Genomic DNA, 21,097 nt, shown 5'->3' on the forward strand with positions numbered 1-21,097 from the left:
GAACTAAGAGGAAAATTCAAAACGAAATATCCCTAATCAAATGACAAAATCAAAAGCTCAAACACATCAAAAGAATGCACAACAACTGTCATATTCCTGAACAAATTTGACAATCGTAAAGTTACGATTCTTTATCCCTAGTTGAACTCTTAGCACATCCAGAGATGTTTGTATTGAGCACGGCTGCTGTTTTAATACCATCAGGGTTTGAGGGAGGAACAACAAATGCAATGATTTTCAATGTTGAATGATTGGATCATTCATAAACTACAAACGTGAACTGGTCATTTAGTACCTCCTTCTCTGGTCAAAGCACCCAGAAGAATCATACATTTTTGGAATATCTGCATGTGCAGATATTTCAAATATCTTTGTCATTCAAACAGGTTGATGCGGTTGCTCGATTGATTACAACGCCAAAATAATCATTGTGTTAATTTTCGTTTTTTTTTTAATTAAGCCTGCCAATTGATATTTTATCGTGTGTTTTTCTATGTTGTGATGTTATGCTATTGTACAGAAAAGGGGAGAAGGTTTGGTACTAGTAAAACGTTTAATCCCAATGCAAATGTTTGCACCTGTCCTAAGTCAGGAATCTGATGTACAGTAGTTTGTTTATGTAATTTATACGTGTTTTATATAGATTAGACCGTTGGTTTTCCCGTTTGATTGGTTTTACACTAGTAATTTTTGGGACCTTTATAGCTTGTTGTTCGGTGTGAGCCAAGGCACCGTGTTGAAGGCCTATTGACCTATAATGGTTTACTTTTATAAATTGTTATTTGGATGGAGAGTTGTCGCATTGGCACTCACACCACATCTCCCTATATCTAAGCACCTGTCTTGTTGATGGCATAACAAGCTAGAGATTACTACAATTTTCTAGATCATTACTTTATCCTCTTTCAGTTGATCATAAAGAAACTGTTTAAGTCTAGAAGTATAAACTTCAAATAAGTCTAGCTCAAATATTGGAATAACGCTTGTGTCTATATGTAAATCCTCGTGGTTGGTATCTTTCTGCAAGAATGGTACCGTAGTTACGATTTTCTTTACTCTCCCTAAACATCTTTTGATGTTTGGCATTATGATAAATGTAGCATACATTTGGTACCATAGGGGACTTCTTAACACCGAAGGTAAGTCAAAATACAACACTTTATTATCTCTTATGAAGATTATTTGTTGAGTTTGATAACATTTAGCGGTCATCTTGGAAAAAGTTGCTATATCTCTGTGTCATTTAGTATCTTGGGGAGGGTTGTCTCATTGACAATCATACCACATTTTCTATTTTATAAATCTTAATTTGGGTTCCTAGCTAATATTGCTCGAAGCACCTAGCACTATTAACATGACATATTTGAACTAACATAAGGGATACATGTTGATTTTAATATTTCGTGGCGACCATCTTGGAAAAAAACCGCCATAGTGAAATTTCAATGTGGGTACATCACTACTATCATGATAAAATTGACCTTAAAGGTGACTGAATTTTGTTAATAGTGAACACAAATGTAAAACATGCTACACATATCTAGAGGAACAAGTGATCAGTATGCTGGAGTTTCTTATTGACAACATTTTTGTTGAATTTGGATGTAGCCTTTTTTTGTCGAAACAAGAAGATCAAAGAAGCCAGGTTATTTAATTTCACATTCAGATAAATTGATGACGTTCTTTCTATCAACAATCCAAACTTATATGATTGGATTCAATTGATATGTTCCCGATAAATTGAAATTAGATAAACAACAGAAACAGAATCCATTTGACGTGGCTCGGCACTTGAACATCCCGTTATTGTGTTATTGTTATATGATAATTCTCGTATTCTTGTCTTTCAATTTTGCTAATGGGCTTTGTCTATATGTCTTTTTTGTGTTTCTTTGGTACATATGACGTGGCTCTGTACTTACACATCCCATTTTTATGCTATAATAAATCAGTTTTGTATTCTTTTCATTCATCTTTTTGCGAATATGCTTTGTCTTTATGCCTTTTTATGTTTCTTTGATACATACATGACGTGACTCAATACTTGTACGTCCCGTCATTATGTTATTGTGCTATGGTAAATTTGTTTATTCTTGTCTTTAATTTTAGTCATTTGTTTTTTTCTGCCGTATTGTGTTTGTTTGTTACATATTTGTTTGTTCTTATAGTGATTAAGATGATAACACAATCTGCTGTACCCCCTTTTTGGATACTTTTACCTATTATGTCTGTTCGTTTTGTTCACACGTCGTTGCCAATATAATGAAATTTGATACAAGTGACAAGTTTATCTAGCTTTAAAACCAAGTTAAATAAACCATTTAATACAGAAGAGTATACCTGTACAAAGTCAGAAATATGACAGTTGTTATTCATTCGTTTGATGTGTTTGAGGTTTTGATTTTACCATTTGATCACGGACTTTCCTTTTTAGCTGAACTGGCTCAGAGAGTCAAGTGAGCTTTTCTCATCTCTTGTCACCCGTCGTCTTCGTCATTTGTCGTCGTCAAACGTTATTAACTTTTACAAAATCTTCTCCTCTGAAACATCTTAGACAAATTCAACCAAACTTGTCCACAATCAGCATTCGGGTATTATTTTACAAAATGTGTCCGATGTTTCCTGCTATTCAACATGGCCTCCGTGGCTTAAAATAGAACATCTGGATAAAATGCAGTTATTGGCTTCTATCTCTGAAACTGTTGAATTTAGAGCAAATCTGTAAATGGATCAAATGGTTGAGCAGTTTAAGATCTTTCTGACCTAACATTTTCAGACGAATCAGAACACACGTTGCAGACCGTGAATTGGTAATTCTAAAGATTTTTTTGCAGTTTTTGGCTATTATCTTGAATGTTATTATAGATAGAGATAAATTGCAAACAGCAATAATGTTCAGCAAAGTAAGATCTACAAATAAATCAACATGATCAAAATGGTCAAATTACCCCTTAAGGAGTTATGGTCCTTTAAAGTCAATTTCTAACAGTTTTCCAGAAGATTTTTTAATCTTTTACAAAATCTTCTCCGCTGAAACTACTGAGATGAAGGCCCTAATCATCATTCGGGTATCAAGTTAAACAATCGTGTCCCATGACCCCGCCTGTCAACCAACATGGCCGAAATGGCTGAAAATATATCATCATTTTGGCTTATATCTCTGAAACTAAAGCAAAAGTATAATGGTTGCATTATTTCATGCATCTATACTATTAAACGAGAAGACCTCATTTTTGGTGTCGCTTCTCTTCTTTCCACAATAAATTAATTAACACGCCTCTGTGTCCTATAGGTTCAGTGCATAGTCGCATTTGTCATCCATTCATATGATTATTCAGATGTAGAAAAACGAGAAAAAAGGCATCCGGATATTGTCCCGTCATTGGACGAAATTTTAAGTCTGATTAGACTTCCGGTTTGCGTTTTTCTGTATACTGTATTTTAAGAATTCTATCTGCTATCATTTTCAAGTTTACTATCCACGGCGGTCACATAGTTTATTAAATAGAGAGGGTCTGTATACTATATCAATGACCACCATGGATCGATTAGTAAACTTAAAATTGAAAGTAAATACACTATATTTATATAGTAATGAATGTTCATAATATACAGATTTATATAAGCGCTAAAATTATTCATGTGAACTTTTGATACCTTTTCTGAAATTCTCCAGTTATTAAATCTTTTACAAAATTCATTGATTACAAAAAAAAGAAGATGTGGTATGATAGCCATGTTGAGACAACTCTCCACAAGAGACCAAAATGATACAGAAATTAACAACTATAGTTCACCGTACGACCTTCAACAATGAGCAAAGCCCAAACCGCATAATCAGCTTTAAAAGGCCCTGAACTGACAAGGTAACACAATCCAAACCAGAAAACTAGCGGCCTTATTGATGTACAAAAAATGAACGAAATACTAATATGTAACACATAAACAAACGACAACCACTGAATTACAGGCTCCTTACTTAAATGTTCATAACATACTCAATGTAATTTTGGAAATAAAGGAGGAGGGATACAAAAAAATATTTTCCTGTCCCCAATAACCTATGACTTATGATACTTTTGCTGAAATTCCCCACTAAATGTATTATATTCATATTGAAATTGATAGAAAACCAAAATTGGGAATTTTGGAAATAAAGGAGGAGGGATAAGAAAAAAAAAACACATTTTCTTGTCCCCAATAACCTTTGACTTATGATACTTTTGCTGAAATTTTCCAGTCATTCAATATTTTACATAATTCTTCCAACAACACTTTACATACTATAAACTACGCTCTGAATGCCCGCGATTTCGCAGGTGTGTTCTAGTCAATTGTAAACAAGGTGAGCGACACAGACTCCTTGGAGCATCTAGTTAAAAAAAAATTCACGATAAGTATTCGTCGTATTTCTATTTACGATCTTTACAACCGAGTACTCACAGTCTTCTTACTTTGAGTTTCATGCTACATATATGGATCTTTGTTTTTGTAGTTAATAATACTTTATGATTAATATATATCACAGTTGCGAACACTAGAGTTAAAAACAGGTAAGAAACCAAAGGAACAGTAGAGAAAAATCAGAAAAAATCCATGTGATCACAAAACAAAAACAACAAACAAACTAACAAACGAACAAAAATGCACTTAATCAACTCTGTACCAGTCCGGAATGCGGTTCGATAAAATTGCTCCCCTTGTTTATTCGCTCTCCTGTCAAATCATGTAATTTCGCTACCTCCAATGGTAGACGCTACAACGATGGGTGTCGTCAAGAATGTTACGATTAAAGGAATCAGCTAGGAATTAGACGATCACCATTGGTTTAGGTGAGTTGTTTAATAGTTGTTGCTTTGGGATAAATGCATGTTTTGGATTTATTTATAATCAGGAATATCTGGAAAGGAAAGAAACGTGTTGCAACGTGAACCCGGAAAGGCTGGGACGAATTAAAAAAAAATCTAGAGACGATCGTTCTAAGTGTGCCACCTTCACATTCAAACGTGTACAAAAGCACAGTATTCCCTATCTATGTAATGTGTTTTCATAATTATGTGAAATATGGCAAAAAAAGGTAGCAGCTTTTTGTATCTTGTTGTTAAGCATTTCCAGGGGAGATAATGTTATTTTTCACGGTGTGTTCGATAGGTTTGTAACATTGTAACATTATATAATACACACGCATAAAGTGGATTAAAATAACCTCCCACACTCAATTAACTGAATTTCAATTATTCTATTTACCGTAGTGCTATTATATAAGACTTCGGAGGTTCATATCACTTATATTCAACCTTTTTATATCGGATTTTTTTTACTATTGATGTTGAACGGTTCATAGTAAAACAAAAAATCCGATAAAACCGTTGAATGTAAATGATATGAATCTCAGAAGTCTTATATATTGTTCTTTACTATAAGACCGGAGGTTCATAACATTTACATTCAACATTTTTTTTTTATCAATAATAGTAAAAAAATCCGATAAACATGGGGAGGGGGGAGAGAAATATCTCTCTCATTCTACAGAATGAGAGAGATATTTCGTATTCTAAAACGAATTTTTCTCGCATGTTTGTTAGATATGTTGAAAATACAGACAAAAATTAATGTTTAGTACGTATATCCATCCCCTCTTTTTCAATTCATTAGTTCAAGATACAGCTCTGAAGAATATGCAATAACCTACATTTTTCTAACATGTGAAGACCAATGAAAACATTTGATATGATTTGAAAACATGGCCAATTAAGTAGGGACTTTGGGTTTCGTAGACATAAATTATAATTCAACATTTTCAAATTATATTTTTCTTTATTTCATATTCTAAAATTGAGAATGGAAATGGGGAATGTGTCAAAGAGACAACAACCCGACCAAATAAAAAACAACAGCAGAGGGTCACCAACAGGTCTTCAATGTAGCGAGAAATTCCCGCACCCGGAGTCGTCCTTCGGCTGGCCCCTAAACAAATATATACTAGTCCAGTGATAATGAACGCCATACTAATTTCCAAATTGTACACAAGAAACTAAAATTAAAATAATACAAGACTAACAAAGGCCAGAGGCTCCTGACTTGGGACAGGCACAAAAATGCGGCGGGGTTAAACATGTTTGTGAGATCTCAACCCTCCCCCTATACCTCTAACCAATGTAGAAAAGTAAACGCATAACAATACGCACATTAAAATTCAATTCAAGAGAAGTCCGAGTCTGATGTCAGAAGATGTAATCTAGTATATTTAATAACATGTTTATATTTTGTGATGCATCTGGTGTATAAATCCAGTGGCAGATCCGGGAAAGAGCTCTAAATTCCGATCCGTTTGTACGGGGAACATGTGGTTGCAACCCCCTCTTTAATTGCCTGTTCGATTTTTATGTTTGCAGTGTCGAAAAGGGAGATAGACAGCAGTTTTATCAAGAAGTTATGTGAAAAGTCTGCTATACATCTGACAGTCAGGAATAACTCTGAAGTACACATGTCGACCAGGGGCGTAGACCAGAGAGGAGAGGTTTTAAAGTACCAGATGCTTATCTGAGATTCCAATTTGAACTAAAGAAAGCAATATATAAAGATATGTAGAAGAAATAATCTATATGAATAAAGTTATGCCACAAAAGGAACTTTTTTTTATATATACAGAATTTGTCAAACGTATCCATAACAGAAGAGATGTGAATGCATCCTTCATAGCCTTGTAATACTGATGGTAATAATTTATATAATTTCTGAGATGATATAGCAGTGCCATTGGTTTCCCCTTTCTCCTTCTTCAAAGAACTTGATTATCTGAACCCTTCTTTTTTTTATATAAATTGGAGCCCTGTTCAAGAACAGTTAAAAGGGCATATGCTTAATTATCTTTTAGAATCATCATTTAAAAAATAAAATAAAATAAAACAGGTTGTACATTCTACATAAAATATGCTAGTCAACCGTAAATGTTTTAAAACACTCAAAAAAGGTCTTTAAATAATTTAGCATATTCATTTTTCAACTTACAAAATATGTCAAAGGTTTAAGCATCCCAAACATTACCATGGGACTTGAATTTTTGAAGCAAACTCGATATTTCCCATAACATCATAATAGTTCCGTTTTTATTATTAAAATAACAAAAGTCTAACTCTTGTACAAAACTGTAACAGATTATCAAAAACTGTCTCAGCAACGGCTTGGTTGATTGTAAGTGTTTGGTGCAAAGACTGAAGACTTGAGACAATAACATGGAGGTAAGTATATATAAGAACAACGTTTTCAAGAATATAGGCGGATTTGGGGGAGGGGTGGCTTTCGTCGGAAAAATATGTTTGCTTAAACATAGGGAAACACTGAAGCATGACTGGAGCGAGCTCCCCTAAGCTCAGTCACCCCCCCCCCCCCTAATGTAAAATTCTGGATCCGCCCTGAATAATGGTTTGAACAGTGCGATGGAAGTATTCAAATGTATAAAAAAAAATGAAAGTCTTTGTGCTGGTTATTTACATACGGGAACGAAAATTTAACATCAAATTGTAAAAAAAGAGTGAGGGGTAAGATTCATTAAAAAAAATATCGTCTGATCCAAAATTCGTTCGAAAAAATATTGTTGTCAGGCAAAATTTAAAACCAGAAAAATTATTATGAATTCTGATCTTTTAAAACTTTATAGTGTTAAGTTTTAAAAGAAAAAAATATTTGATTGGTGGAGGCGGACAATAAATGGTCGCGCTCAGACAAGAAAACCATATCCCCTTTAAAGTTAAATGATTAACTTACTTCCTTGTTGATGGATTGTTTCCTGTCTTGCTGTGGTAGAGTATTGTTGCATGTTTCACATTCGAGTAATATATATACGCATGTGTAGAACATGAAATATGAAGACACCGGTGTACTACTATAGTACTTGACTTGTAATAGTGAGCATGTATGAGAAAAATAGAGTGAGCCAATTGTAAGATGCTATAAAATAGACTAACAAGAATGTGTCCATAGTACACGGATGCCCTACTCGCACTATCATTTTACATGTTCAGTGGACCGTGAAATTGGGGTCAATACTTTAATTTGGCGTAAAAGTAATTGTTTAAGAAAAAAACATGTCAAACATGCAAATATTATTTAAAAAAAGTTAGTTTTAATCCCTTAAAAGTCATGTGATGTTACATATATAGGACGGGTGTGTTTGATGCGTAAATTAATTAACAAAACCCAGTCATATAACATCCAACTTTGAAATTGCGTCTAAATGTCAATTTAACGTGTGCCACTTTGGGAATGGTCTTAAACGATTTACAATTCAATTCTCAATTTTTGTAATTTTCCCCAGATTTTTTCTATGTCGGGCGAAAAAACAGTAGCAGTTTTTAAGGAGACCCCCTAAATGATGTAACAGCTTGACTTGTGGTCGTTTTAAAAACGATTGTTTGCAAGTTGCATTGTTAACAATTGTACAACATGAAAATTAAACAACGTGAATGCAAATATTTATGACTTTACGGAAAGTAACTTTTCTGACATATTGACAACCGTATACAAAGTTTATTTTACTTTTCTACCTTCTAAACACAAGAGGTCGAATTCTTTTGTTCTATTTAAACAGCATATCGGACTGGTACTATTTCCCATTGACAATAACGTTTGAATTGAAGGAATATCCAGAAGAAAATGAAAAATAGCACTTCATAAATTCCGTGCACTTTTCTGGATTTACCGACATTCGAAACGCTCTGAGATGTATATTTAAAAGCCAATGATAATAAATATAAGATTTGGAACAGTAAAAGAGCAAAAGGGACTTAAATCCATCTCAGACCAGCTTTGGCTGAAGGAGTTGAAATCTTAAATTCTTTAAAAAAAAATATTTGCAAACGGACAATTTTAGATGATTGAATGTTGGCTGCTTAACGTCCAGTGGCAAATACCATAAGCATATTCAGAACTAGAACAATTTTAGAACAAATACAATAGGAAGGTCCTGTTATAGAGGCCGTCTAGAATGAAGGTCGAAGAAATTTCGACCGACACTGTAGAATTGGGATATATTGGATAGGTACAGAAATACTGCCTTGCAACATGCTACCAACGGACCCCTCAAAGAGCTATCGCAAAAGTTCTTAGCTTACACAGATTTTAACACCCTCTCTTCACTCCCCATTTTGACTAACGGGACTGTATAATTGTATATCTTGCACAGCAAAACGGATGCCCCACATTGACAAGGATTTTACTGCCGGATAGAAGAAGACCTAAAGTAACCATATATCTGTTCCCGATGTCCCGTTGAAGGTTTATTATACATCATGTAAGTACTAATGTCAGCACTCCAAAATGATAGGCGCTTTATCAAGCAAGTGACATTTGAGTTATTGAAGTGTAGAAAAAACACAATAGTGCAAAAGGAGTTAACTATCCAACCTAGAGCTCCTTTCGTCCATTTCAACCAATTATAAACCGTAATTCACTGTTGCCTTTCGAATAATTGAGAAAATTAAAAAGTGCTAAATGAATTATCTGATATGCTTTAAGCTTTTCTTCTAGACATATCAACTAAGTAAATTAATCTGTTTAATGCAGCTTTAAAAAGGGTTAAGAAATTCTGTGTTTTCAATAGATTTCAACCTTAAAGAAATCAGGATACAAATATCTCATGTGATGTCCAATTGGCCGTTTCAGAATCTAAAGCATCATGGGTAATTTCATTGTTCGTACCCCAAAGTGAAAATAACGTTACGTCATTGGTTGAATTTCCATTGTTTATAACGTTTTAAACCAATCAAAACGCTTTGGTGTACGCTTTTGAAAATATTACCCAGGATGCATTAGATTCTGAAACGGCGAATTTATTTAAAGAAATACAAGCTTTTCTTTAGTAGTCGATTTTTTTGCAATTATAAATGATTGGATTCGTTTGGTTATTTTTTTCTTCCTACGAACGATCATGATCGATTCTTATTTTAAAATTGATTCTCCTCTTTTGTTTAATAGAAGATGCCCGCAAAAACGAGGTGAAAGGGACAAGCGTTGAAACAAAGAGTTTTTAAATTTAGCTTGCAGAACGTCGACTGACCATGCGCGAAAAAGACACGGATCAATAACGGTCCCCGAATTAAGTTATTTTCTCAAAAAATTGCGTTTTCTGTGGAAAAGTGATTGTTTCAAAGACAAATTTTGGAAATATAAAACAGTACTGAAACATTTATATGTTATATCTCAAATATTTTCGACTTTATATAGTTTCAGAGACGATGCGATACAATGAAATCGGTCTCTTCCCTTTAGTAGTACTAGAACACACCCGCGAAATCGCGGGCATATACAGCTTGTAAACTGTTGTAGGATGAAATTTTATAAAAGATATTATGACTGGAGAATTTCATATAAGGTATCAAAAGCCCTCTCCCTTTTTTCCAAAGTCCGTTATGTGTTTCCTTTCTGTTAAATTCAATTATTATTCGTGTTTCTGGTCTTATACCACAATTATTCTTCCCCTTTGCTACAATGCATTTTTTGGTAAAAGTCAAATTTATTTAAATTAAACATTTGCACCGCTTCAAACATGAAATAAATGAAACCGCTTATAGACCATTATTATTCTAATAAAATGTGCCTCTAGGACAATCCATCAGTGCTTTTCCTTTTGAGAGCCCTATTAACATGCCAATGGTAGGATTTGAATCTCGTATAAATGACTAATGCTCATTTGAGGGGTGGTCTGAGGGACCCTGATCCCAAAAACCGGGCTTAAAAACATGAAATCCCGAGATGCGTATTTTAACGAAATTCATATCCCGACATCCCGAAATTAAAAAAACCCAATATTCTCGCATCCCGTAAAGATCAATCCCGAAATCCTAAGCTTAAAAACACCCGATCCCGACGTCCCGAATAAGTCCTGCCTCCCTCTAATCTCTACCATACTTTCATTTTGGCCAAATCACTACTTTCACTTTCAACAATAAATTTTTATGCCCCATTTATGGGAATTATGTTTTCTGGTCTGTTCGTCCGTTCGCGTCCGTCCTTCTTTCCGGCTTCAGGTTAAAGATTTCCCTTTCAACACTAAATATTTATGCCCCGTTCATGGGAATTATGTTTTCTAGTCTGTTCGTCCGTTCGTTCGTTCGTCCGTCCGTCTGTCCCGCTTCAAGTTAAAATTTGTTGATGTAGTTTTTGATGAAGTTGAAGTCCAGTCAACTATGTTCCCTATGATATGATCTTTCTAATTTTAATGCCAAATTAGAGATTTTACCCCATTTCACAGTCCACTAAACATAGTAAATGATAGTGCCGATGTGGCATCCGTATACTATGGACACATTCTTGTTTTCACATGTTTTACTTATTTCAATATATATGCAGCTGGTATGACCCCTTAGATAGTAAATATTTCAGAAAAAAAAGTAGACAGAATACAGTATATTATAGTAGTATAATCGTATTTTACAGGTGGAGAAACGCGAAAACATAATTGTCTCTGAGGTTTAATAGTTGTGGTTCTTGCGATCTAAAAACCATGATATGGAGAACGCTCTGATTGGCTTATTTATTTTTCATTTTTGTAATCTATACTACGATTGGTTGTTCTTGTGCATGTTTAAAACCGGGAGTCTAATCTATGACTAAAAGTCAGTGTGATAACGGAAACAATATCCGGACACCTATTTTGTCGTTTTTCTCCAAAAATAACTCAATCTGAATAATCAAGAATGGATGACAAATGCGACTATGCATGTTACCTAAAGAACACAGAGTCGTGTTGATTAATTTATTGTGGAAGGAAGAGAAGCGACACACAAAATGAGGTCTTCTCGTTTAATAGTATAGATATCTAATATATCAAATTTTAGAACTGCTTTAGAATGTTTAACTATTTGGAATTAAAAAACAAAAAATTGAAAAACTTTTTAAAGTTTTGAATTGTTACATGTAAGTGTCACACGAACTCAAAGGGCTAACTTAACTTGTGGAATAACATAAGAACCAAACATTACATAGTTCAATCATAAGTAACAATTACTGTTAGCTTTGGGCAATATTTTACATCGCATAGGATTTCTAATAAACCTTTCATTGAGAAACATCCATAAATTAAACGGAATATTAATCTGTCAAAATAATCCGCATAATTGTAATCAGATAAGCATGTCACCTCTAATCAGCTGATCTCAAAATAATCAACAAAGATGTCACCACGGGAGAAATAATTAAAAATACCTTAAATAGACAGTAGGTTAAGTCACTTACTTGAAATGAAGAATAGTTAAGTTTGTTAACTGGTTTTTCGTTCAGTTAAGGTAAGAAAGCTAAAACAGTATATTCTTCTTTTATTTTTATATACACTAGAAAATGCCCGCGAAATCGCTGTTTACAATTGGGCAAGTGTTGAAATAAAGAGTGTGGACACAGTAAAGATTTGGACACAGTTAATGTATTTAATTCTATTTCCTTAAAGAGATGAAAACGAGGATCATTACGCAATGATAATGACCACATTTTTCTCGATTGAAGAAAGAAAATATTAAATACCGTCAGAAAAATGTGGCAAAGTGTGATTTTTAGTATTTTTTTACCCTTTTAACTCAATTGTTGGAAAAGAAAATCCGGCTTAATAAAACTGACCTCTTTCTTTAAAAGTAGATGCATTGTGTATTAGAATATTTAAGGTGGCACGGTAGTATTTGCATTCCAGAATTTAGGTTGCTCTTTTGTGTACCCTACTTAGGTTAATGTATCTAAACAGTGTGATTGGACAAAAAATACAGTATCAACCGAACATACTTTCCCAAACTGAGGGATGAATCAGGTGTAGAAAAATATGAAATAATTTTACATACAGATGAAAATGAATTTTTGAGAATTTTTTTTAATTTTGTATTCACTGCACCATAAAAGACCTAAAAACACTAGTGGCCTTAGGTACATGTATTTAAATATAGCAAAAAAAGTAAACGGTCATGATACATATTCAAATTCATTTCTAAATAGTAAAATGAAAGTACTTCAGTTAACTGTAAATGTAGAATTTTTTGCAGTGTTAGAAAGTGGTGAAAATTCTAAAAAGGCTATCATTATTCCTATGGGCCAGGAAATACTACCGTGCCACCTAAAATAATTTGGTTTATACTTTTTTATTAAAAGTTTATACATGTTGTAGTACTGTCACGGACATTTTTTGTGTCCTAATAAATGCGTGATCGTTAATTTTGACAAAGTAATTCAGTGCCAATCTAGGATTTAGAAGAGGGTGAGGAAAAGTGACTTCTTCTTCAACGAGAAAGAAGGAAGAAGCGGTCATCTTCTAAGAGAAACTAAATTCTATTACCGTTCATGTTGCGTTATGTTTATCATGTTTATATTCGTTCTATATCGTTGGGGTTAATATTCTATATTCTATATTTTGTATTTAAGTCCATTTGTCTTTTTTATGCCCCATTTATGGGCATCATGTTTTCTGGTCTGTGCGTCCGTCCGTTCGTTCGTCCGTCCGACTTTGTCCCGCTTCAAGTTAAATTTTTGGTCGAGGTAGTTTTTGATGAAGTTAATTCCAATCTACTGCATTTTCACGGTCCAATGAACATAGAAAATGAAAGTGCGGATGGGACATCCGTGTACTAGGGACACATTCTAGTTTCATTGCATTTTTTGCCTATTATTATCTTTTTTGTAAACTTCCATCCACACCCTCATAATTGTCGGTTTTAAAGACTCGAAATAAATCATGGCGAGATTATTTGTGTACATGCGTGCTTTTCCCCTTAGAGATTTCAAATCCTCTGAATAGATATAAGAAGATATGGTATGAGTGCCAATGCGACAACTCTCCACAAGAGACCAAATGACACAGAAATTAACATATATAGGATACCGTACGGCCTTCAGAGTATTATTCAAAATATTGGCTTACTGGATCCTCTTTTCAAAATCCGTGAATTGCACCAGATTTGTTAAACACTGCTGACACCTAGACTTAAGGATTATGACCCCTTCTGGAGCCATTTTTGTACGAATTTTTCAAACTTCAATTGTATCAAAACTACAGATATAATGAATCATAGAGATAGGCCATTTCGTACATATACCAAGGGGAAACTTGATGCAAAGCGTTATTATTTACTGTCTCATTGCATTTAATAGAAAAAGAGTACTTAATGGCAAATAAATCAAGATTTTAATAGAAAATCCACAACCTTTAATACAGTGATTTTTGTTATAAAATTTGAAACAAAGATAACTCACTTGCTTTTCTATGATGTGCTAGACGTGTTCATTTTTCAAAAAAGTTCTAAGCAATCTTTAAATGCCAAAATATCTCATGCTGAGTAACTTAAGTCAAGCGCACCCTGAAAGGTGTACTTGATTTGGTCAATATTTTTATTTGTTATAACCAATAACTACATTAATAAACTTGTTTTAAGGAAATTAATGCTAGCACTGCATGCAACATTCCTTTATCTATTAGTGATCAAATTGCCAAATATAAGAGTACAAGGATAAAGGCTGTGGATTTTCTATAAAAGGAGTAGGTTCAGTAAGACCCCTTTTTGGCCCCAAAATATAGCAGTTTTACAAAATTGTGAAAACGTAATCTTTAAGCTTTTTTGGAAAGTAGAATGCTTCCGCTACATAAATATGGGCTGTTTTTATACAATACAATGCACAGATATCGCGTACTAGCATTATTAAGTCATGCTAAATTACTAAAATCTTCACAATTTTAGCATTTTAGTTAAATTTTAGACGGTTTCCGTCTAAAATGAAAGTGGCCGCATTCGTGTTCATTCATAATATTGAAATGTAAGTTGTATTTTATGATAATACAAAACATATATAAAGGTTGAGGATGAACACTAATGCGGCCACTTTCATTTTTGACAAAAATATGGTGGCCAGATGCGGTCATTTCGCCTTTTCGCGTTTTCGTGTTTTCTTCCTTCACTTTGCAAACGCGAAATCGGGAAATCGGGAAATCGATAAAAACGAGAAAGCAAGAACGCGAAAATACGAAAACACGAAATGAAATTCTCGATTTCGCGTTTTTGCTTTCTCGATTTCCCGATTTCTCAATTTCTCGATTTTGCTTTCTCGATTATCCGATTTCCCGATTTCCCGATTTCTCGATTTCTCGATTTCCCGATTTCCTGATTTCCCGATTTTTCGATTTCTCGATTTCCCGATTTCGCGTTGGAAAAGTGAGAGGAGAAAACGCGAAAACACGAAAAGGGGGAATGGCCGCATCCGGCCACCATAAAAAAAAACATCTGAAAAGTGACGTTTTTTTTGCATATTTGATAGATTTTTCATATTTAAGCTTGAATCAGAGCGTTTTAAATAACTAAATCAGTTAAAATCTTTCATATGAACTAATCGAACCAATTGAAATAGACACTAAAGTGTCTAAAAAGTGTCCAAAAACGTTCGTTAGATAAACCTGAAATTTGAGGTCAAAATCGGACTTTACCGGACTTACTTCTTTCTATATGTTTAGCATTGAATCAACACACGGGTACATAATCATTAATGAGATTGCTAAAGTATTTACAATAATGTCTGAACATTAAAATAGGATAGGCTAGCGTCTGGTTACTCTAAATGAAGCTAAACTTTTTGTATTAATTACTTGTTGTCGGCATGTGATTATAATCGTGATCATTTTAAGATCCCTTTTAATCAATGTACGACTTTAAAAGCTTGTGGTACAAAGCAAAACGCGGAATGATTTATTCAAATACTCAGAAATCTAACGTTTAGATAAAATAAAATAAAAATTTAACCTAAAATCAGAACATCTGTGACTTGTCTTGTGTCAATATCCTGAAAATATAATTTCTGCAACAAGTTTTTGTTTGTAACATTATAAGCTACCAAGGTAAATGTGCGTCCATCACTGTCAAAAAATCAAATCTAACTAATCTCGTGCTTATTTTATAAATTAGGCAGAGCTTTCTGTGCAAGGCCCGAGAAGAGATATTTAACTGATTCTCATAAAAAATATTTTTAAAGTTAACAAAACAAAAATATATGAAATATGCATTTTTAACAGCAAAAGGTGCAATAGCGTGAAACAGATATTTTATATCTGTTGAATAGTTTGTGGTGTTTCGTAAACACTGATAAATTAACCATAGTTTTTTGTTAAAAGTTAATGTCGAGGGTTTCAACAAAAGCTATGGTGTAATTTACTAAACACCACAAAACTATACAAAAGATATAAAATATCTATAACTTGTTGTGTTGTGTCACATACTATAAACTTGTAATATATGTAGTGTTGTGGCAATAAATGGACAATTTTATTTGTTTTCTTGCAGGTTATCGACAGTAGACAAGTAAATTACATTTTCCTTGGTTTGTAAATAGTTTGAATCTTACTTGTGTTACCGTATATATATATGTGTAGACACAATTGGTATACGTCTTAATAGTTATGGAGAAGAAGATTCATACATGTGATGTCTGTGGTAAATGTTTTAGTCGCAGTTATGGCTTACGAATACACAGGTTACGACATTCAGGTGACAAACAACACACATGTGAGCTATGCAGTAAACAATTTTATTGTAAAGCTAATTTAAATCAACACGCAAAATATCATACCGGCGATAAAAATCATTCGTGTGATGTTTGTAATAAAGTGTATATCACGTCTGGTATTCTGAAGGCACACATGAGGAGCCATACAGGCAACAATGAAAGAAACCATAAATGCAACGAGTGCGGAAAAGCATTTTTAAAGTCTCATCATTTAAAGAGACATATCCAAATACATACTGGCGAAAAACCATACGAGTGTGAAATGTGTGGCCACAAATTTTTACTGAATCGTCAATTAATGGTACATATGAGAACACATGCGGGTGAAAAACCATTTGAATGTAATATCTGCAGTAAAAAATTCAGCTGCGACAGGACGTTACAGGGACATTTGCAAATACACACAAATAACTATGTTAAGCCCTTTGAGTGTGATGTATGTGGTAAACAATTTGCTTCCTCATCTGGCTTCAGGAAACATAAACGAATACATACGGGTGAATCATGGGAAAACATGGCGGCAACACAATCACGTGACGAACTTTACAAATGTAATATATGTGATAAAGAATTTCACCAAAAGAAAAAGTTAACGAGACATAAAACGAGAACGCACCCTGTTAGTACATCTTTCTCATGTGACAAATGTGGTAAGAATTTTAAATCAAATGCATACTTACAACAGCACTTGAAAATACATACTGATGAAAGGCCTTATAAATGTGATGTATGTTTAAAAGCGTACGGTCGCAAAAGTATTCTACGACAACATTTGAAAAGTCATACTGGTACTGAATCGGTCAGAGAAAAACGATTGATTTGTGATGTATGCGGTAAAGGATTTCATCTGGGTACTGACTTGAAAAAACATAAGAGAACACATACCGGTGAAAGACCTTATAAATGCGACACATGTGAAAAACGGTTCGGAACGTTAAGTACCCTATATTCACACCAGAGAATACACACCGGTGAAAAGCCATACAAGTGTAATTTATGTAGTAAAGCATTTTGCCAGAGTTATGATTTGACAAAGCATATAAGAATACATACGGGTGAAAAACCTTATAAGTGTGAAATATGTTCAAAGAGTTTTAATCAGAGTCAACATCTGAAGAAACACTCGGATACGCAACATTGATAAGGCTAAAAATCACTAATTATGTCATTCATGGAAGAGAGGACAGTCCAACTCGTGGTAACTATTGAGGTCTTTAATATTAATCAGATTCAGCATCTGAAGAAACACTCAGATAGACAACATTGATTAGGCTAAAAGTCACTTTTTGGTAATAGCATTCCTCGAATTTTCTTTTAACATTATTTTTTTTAGTTCGTACAGTATATATTTCTAATGTTTATATACTTTTTACATTCGACTAGTAGAAACATCATGTTGTGTACATTTGATTCTATTTGTGAACAGCATACTGTAGGAAACTGAGACCAAGGTTTTTTTTTTAAATAGGGCTGATTTCTTTCCATTGGTCAAGCTAAAAGTTGTTTTGTTGGTTAAATAAAAAGGACGAAATGTCTAATGACGCAAGTCTCAATTACTTTTTTGTTTTAAAGACAATTTTACACAAAACTTATACGGCAGAATGATTTTGCAAATAAATTCGATGGCACCCCACAACAACACTCTCCTAAAAAAAACAGTTTTTTTTATATCTCAAATTTTTTTAGGTAGCTTTAGCAAAGACTTTCATGTAGTTACGTGTTTAGTGCATCTGCCACGATTACACATCGACCTACTCTTTGATTCAAAATCTTATTTTAGAGTTACTGAGTATTTTGTAAAGGGAAAAGGGGAAAAGGGGGGGGGGGGTGTCACAGGTCGCATCGTAACTAGAAACTATTTATGATTATTGCATAACACTTCTCACAAAATACGACGGCCGTATCAAGTATTTGATGGCCTTCAGTTGTTTTCTGCACTTTGGCGGGGTTGTTGTCTCTTTGCCATATTCCCTATATCCGTTTTCAATTTTATTATAGGATTAAGATATAATAGGGTTAAGAACGACATCAAAAGTTCAATGACGGATAAAAAACTTAATTCATATAGTTTTTTCAATGACCCCCTACCCCTCTCTTAAATTAATTTTGGGAAAATTGATTGACCAATAAGGATATTGTTATGATATTGTAATTATTGTATTTATTCATGTTGGCCTAATTTGTGTTGTATGGCCTGATAGTTGTTTACAAAATAATCTTATAACTGTGCAGTTTAGAAATCACTGGAACAATCACAGATACTTGTGGAATGATTGGAACTTTCTATTTGACTTACATAATGATTCCAGAATGATCCTAATAAAAGATGCGTTATATAAACTTCTACATTTTACTAGACACTTCTGTTGTAACTTTCTAGGACGTTCCATTCGAGAATGTTCTAGAATTTTCCGTGACAACTATATATATGTTAGCGGCAATAAGTGAAATTAGGCATTAAGCTTAAATCCTAGGCAATAAGCTAACGCCTAGGCATTAAGTTATTGCCTGAAATTTTCAGGCATTAAGCTTATTTCCTGAAATCTGTTGATGATTATTCATCCTATTGCCAAATATAATTTTAGGCAATAAGTAAAATCTTGAATGTATGCCTATATGATGATTTATTCTTGATATAAAGTCGTTTCTTAATTATATTTCTAATATTACATTTATATTATACATGTTTCATTTGACAGATCTTCAAATTTAGTAAGTTTATTTAGTAAATTTAGCAGTTATAAAACAGAATAAACTCATACTTTTTTCATGTTTTTGTGGTATTTAAAAATATTTAAAAGATTTAAAAAAAAATATGATTGTATCCAACAAAAAAGGGGAGATTCTATAGAATTATTTAAATATTTTTTTGAAAATTTGAACTGATCACTAGTCGAGCTGGTTTTAACTGGTCGAAAGTTGACAAAATTAAGATGCGTTTTTTTTGCTCACACCATTTTCCATTTTTTATTGGATAAGTAAATTTTCTTTGTTAACAGTTCCATAACTTTTGATAACAAAATAATTTTAACACAATTTTCTATCAAGTTTTCATATTTGAAATTATTATTTGATGCGTTTTATTATAAATAAAATATTGTATTAGTAAGTTTATTTCCGGTCTCATGTGGAGAGTTGTCTCATTGGCAATTAAACCACATCTTCTTTTTTTATATTTAGGATGAAACTTGGCCCTGTAGTTTTGCATTGATAACATTTGATTTCTTCCTCTTGGTCATTTGCAAACGTATGTTATTTTCAGTAATAAAATAAAATAGTTAAAGTACTCAGTATTTATATGAAAGATGCACGAGATTAGATTTTTAAAATTGAAGTATAAAACCGGGACAATTATATTTCAGCTCCCTCAAAACATACTATGATGTCACCGATTACATATTTAACATGTTTTATTTTACCTATTAACATTTTTTACTTATGTTTTGTTTCAAAGAGTTTAAATGTAGTATCAAAATTATTTATTACCTTTAATTTAAAACTGATAATTATTTTTCTAATAATTAATCGGCTTTTAAATTAAAGTTGTTGATTAAATTTGAGACACTATTTCAATTTTTTAATTTGCTATTTTCTTTCACGCCAATACTAAGAACAGCTGTTAGGACATCCTAGCTAAGATAATCCTCAGATACATGTAACTTCAGTGTGCATGCTGAGACGTTTCGTAGGTTGGACCTAACCTTATCATTATTTCTGTCCTAAGACTATCTAAAGGACCGATCTTAGAACAGTTTCGATAAAGAGGCTCTAGTTCTCATTATGTTATTATGTAACAAACATATTTTTATTTATATGGATAAAGGTCTTTTATTTACTCGCATATATATTTTAGGCATTAAGCTTAATGCCTGCACACTTTTTTCAGGATTTAAGACTAATGCCTAACATCATTTAGGCAATAGACTTACTGCCTAGGCGTTAGCTTATTGCCTAGGATTTAAGCTTAATGCCTAATTTCACTTATTGCCGCTAACATATATACAGACACTAAAGTTAAACTCTCAGACTTAGATTTAGACTTAGACATCGATAGACATTAGTATTCAGCTCATTTGGATTGACACTTTAATTCTACAAGCAACATCATACTGGATTGTGACCTTAGTAGTGAACGTAATATTCAGATTGGATTCCGAGAAGATTTCTGGATACAGATAAAGATAACAGATTGGACTCATGTTTTGACAGTTAAGTTGACAGTAATAGTTGTGTAATACTTCTTGTAAACATTTGTATAATAAATCTTGTTAAATTTTATAATTGATTTGTGTCTTTTGTTGGCTACCATTTAAAGGTGATTTCGGCCGTAACAATATATGTAAAATCGATGTCATTAAACAAAACTTGCAGCATCCCCCCCCCCCCCCCCCCCCAAAAAAAAAAGAAAACTATTTGAATTAAGTTTTTTTTATCCTTCATTGATTTTTTTATGTCGTCTCTTATCAAATCAATCCTTTTATTATGTTTTTAACATAGAAGAAGATGAGGTATGATTGCCAATGAAACAAGATAACATCATAGCCCTCATACCATGCGGATCAGAATCTTCTTACCC

At 33.2% G+C, this 21,097-nt stretch overlaps 1 protein-coding gene across 1 annotated transcript; it reads left to right on the forward strand.

Annotated features, from left to right (window-relative positions):
• The first annotated feature begins 12,216 nt into the window (after nt 1–12,216).
• Nucleotides 12,217–20,901, forward strand: LOC143075940 (uncharacterized). The gene is made up of 2 exons (XM_076251542.1): nt 12,217–12,284; nt 16,299–20,901. Exon 2 carries the CDS (start codon nt 16,415–16,417, stop codon nt 17,660–17,662), a length of 1,248 nt encoding a protein of 415 aa, XP_076107657.1. The 5' UTR covers nt 12,217–12,284; nt 16,299–16,414; the 3' UTR covers nt 17,663–20,901.
• Nucleotides 20,902–21,097: the final 196 nt, after the last annotated feature.

This window comes from Mytilus galloprovincialis, chromosome 5 (genome assembly GCF_965363235.1).
Source record: "Mytilus galloprovincialis chromosome 5, xbMytGall1.hap1.1, whole genome shotgun sequence".
NCBI lineage: Eukaryota > Metazoa > Mollusca > Bivalvia > Mytilida > Mytilidae > Mytilus > Mytilus galloprovincialis.

What these genes read in the sequence shown, in the direction of transcription:
- LOC143075940 (XM_076251542.1), top strand. Translation starts at nt 16,415, where the DNA reads ATGGAGAAGAAGATTCATACATGTGATGTCTGTGGTAAATGTTTTAGT.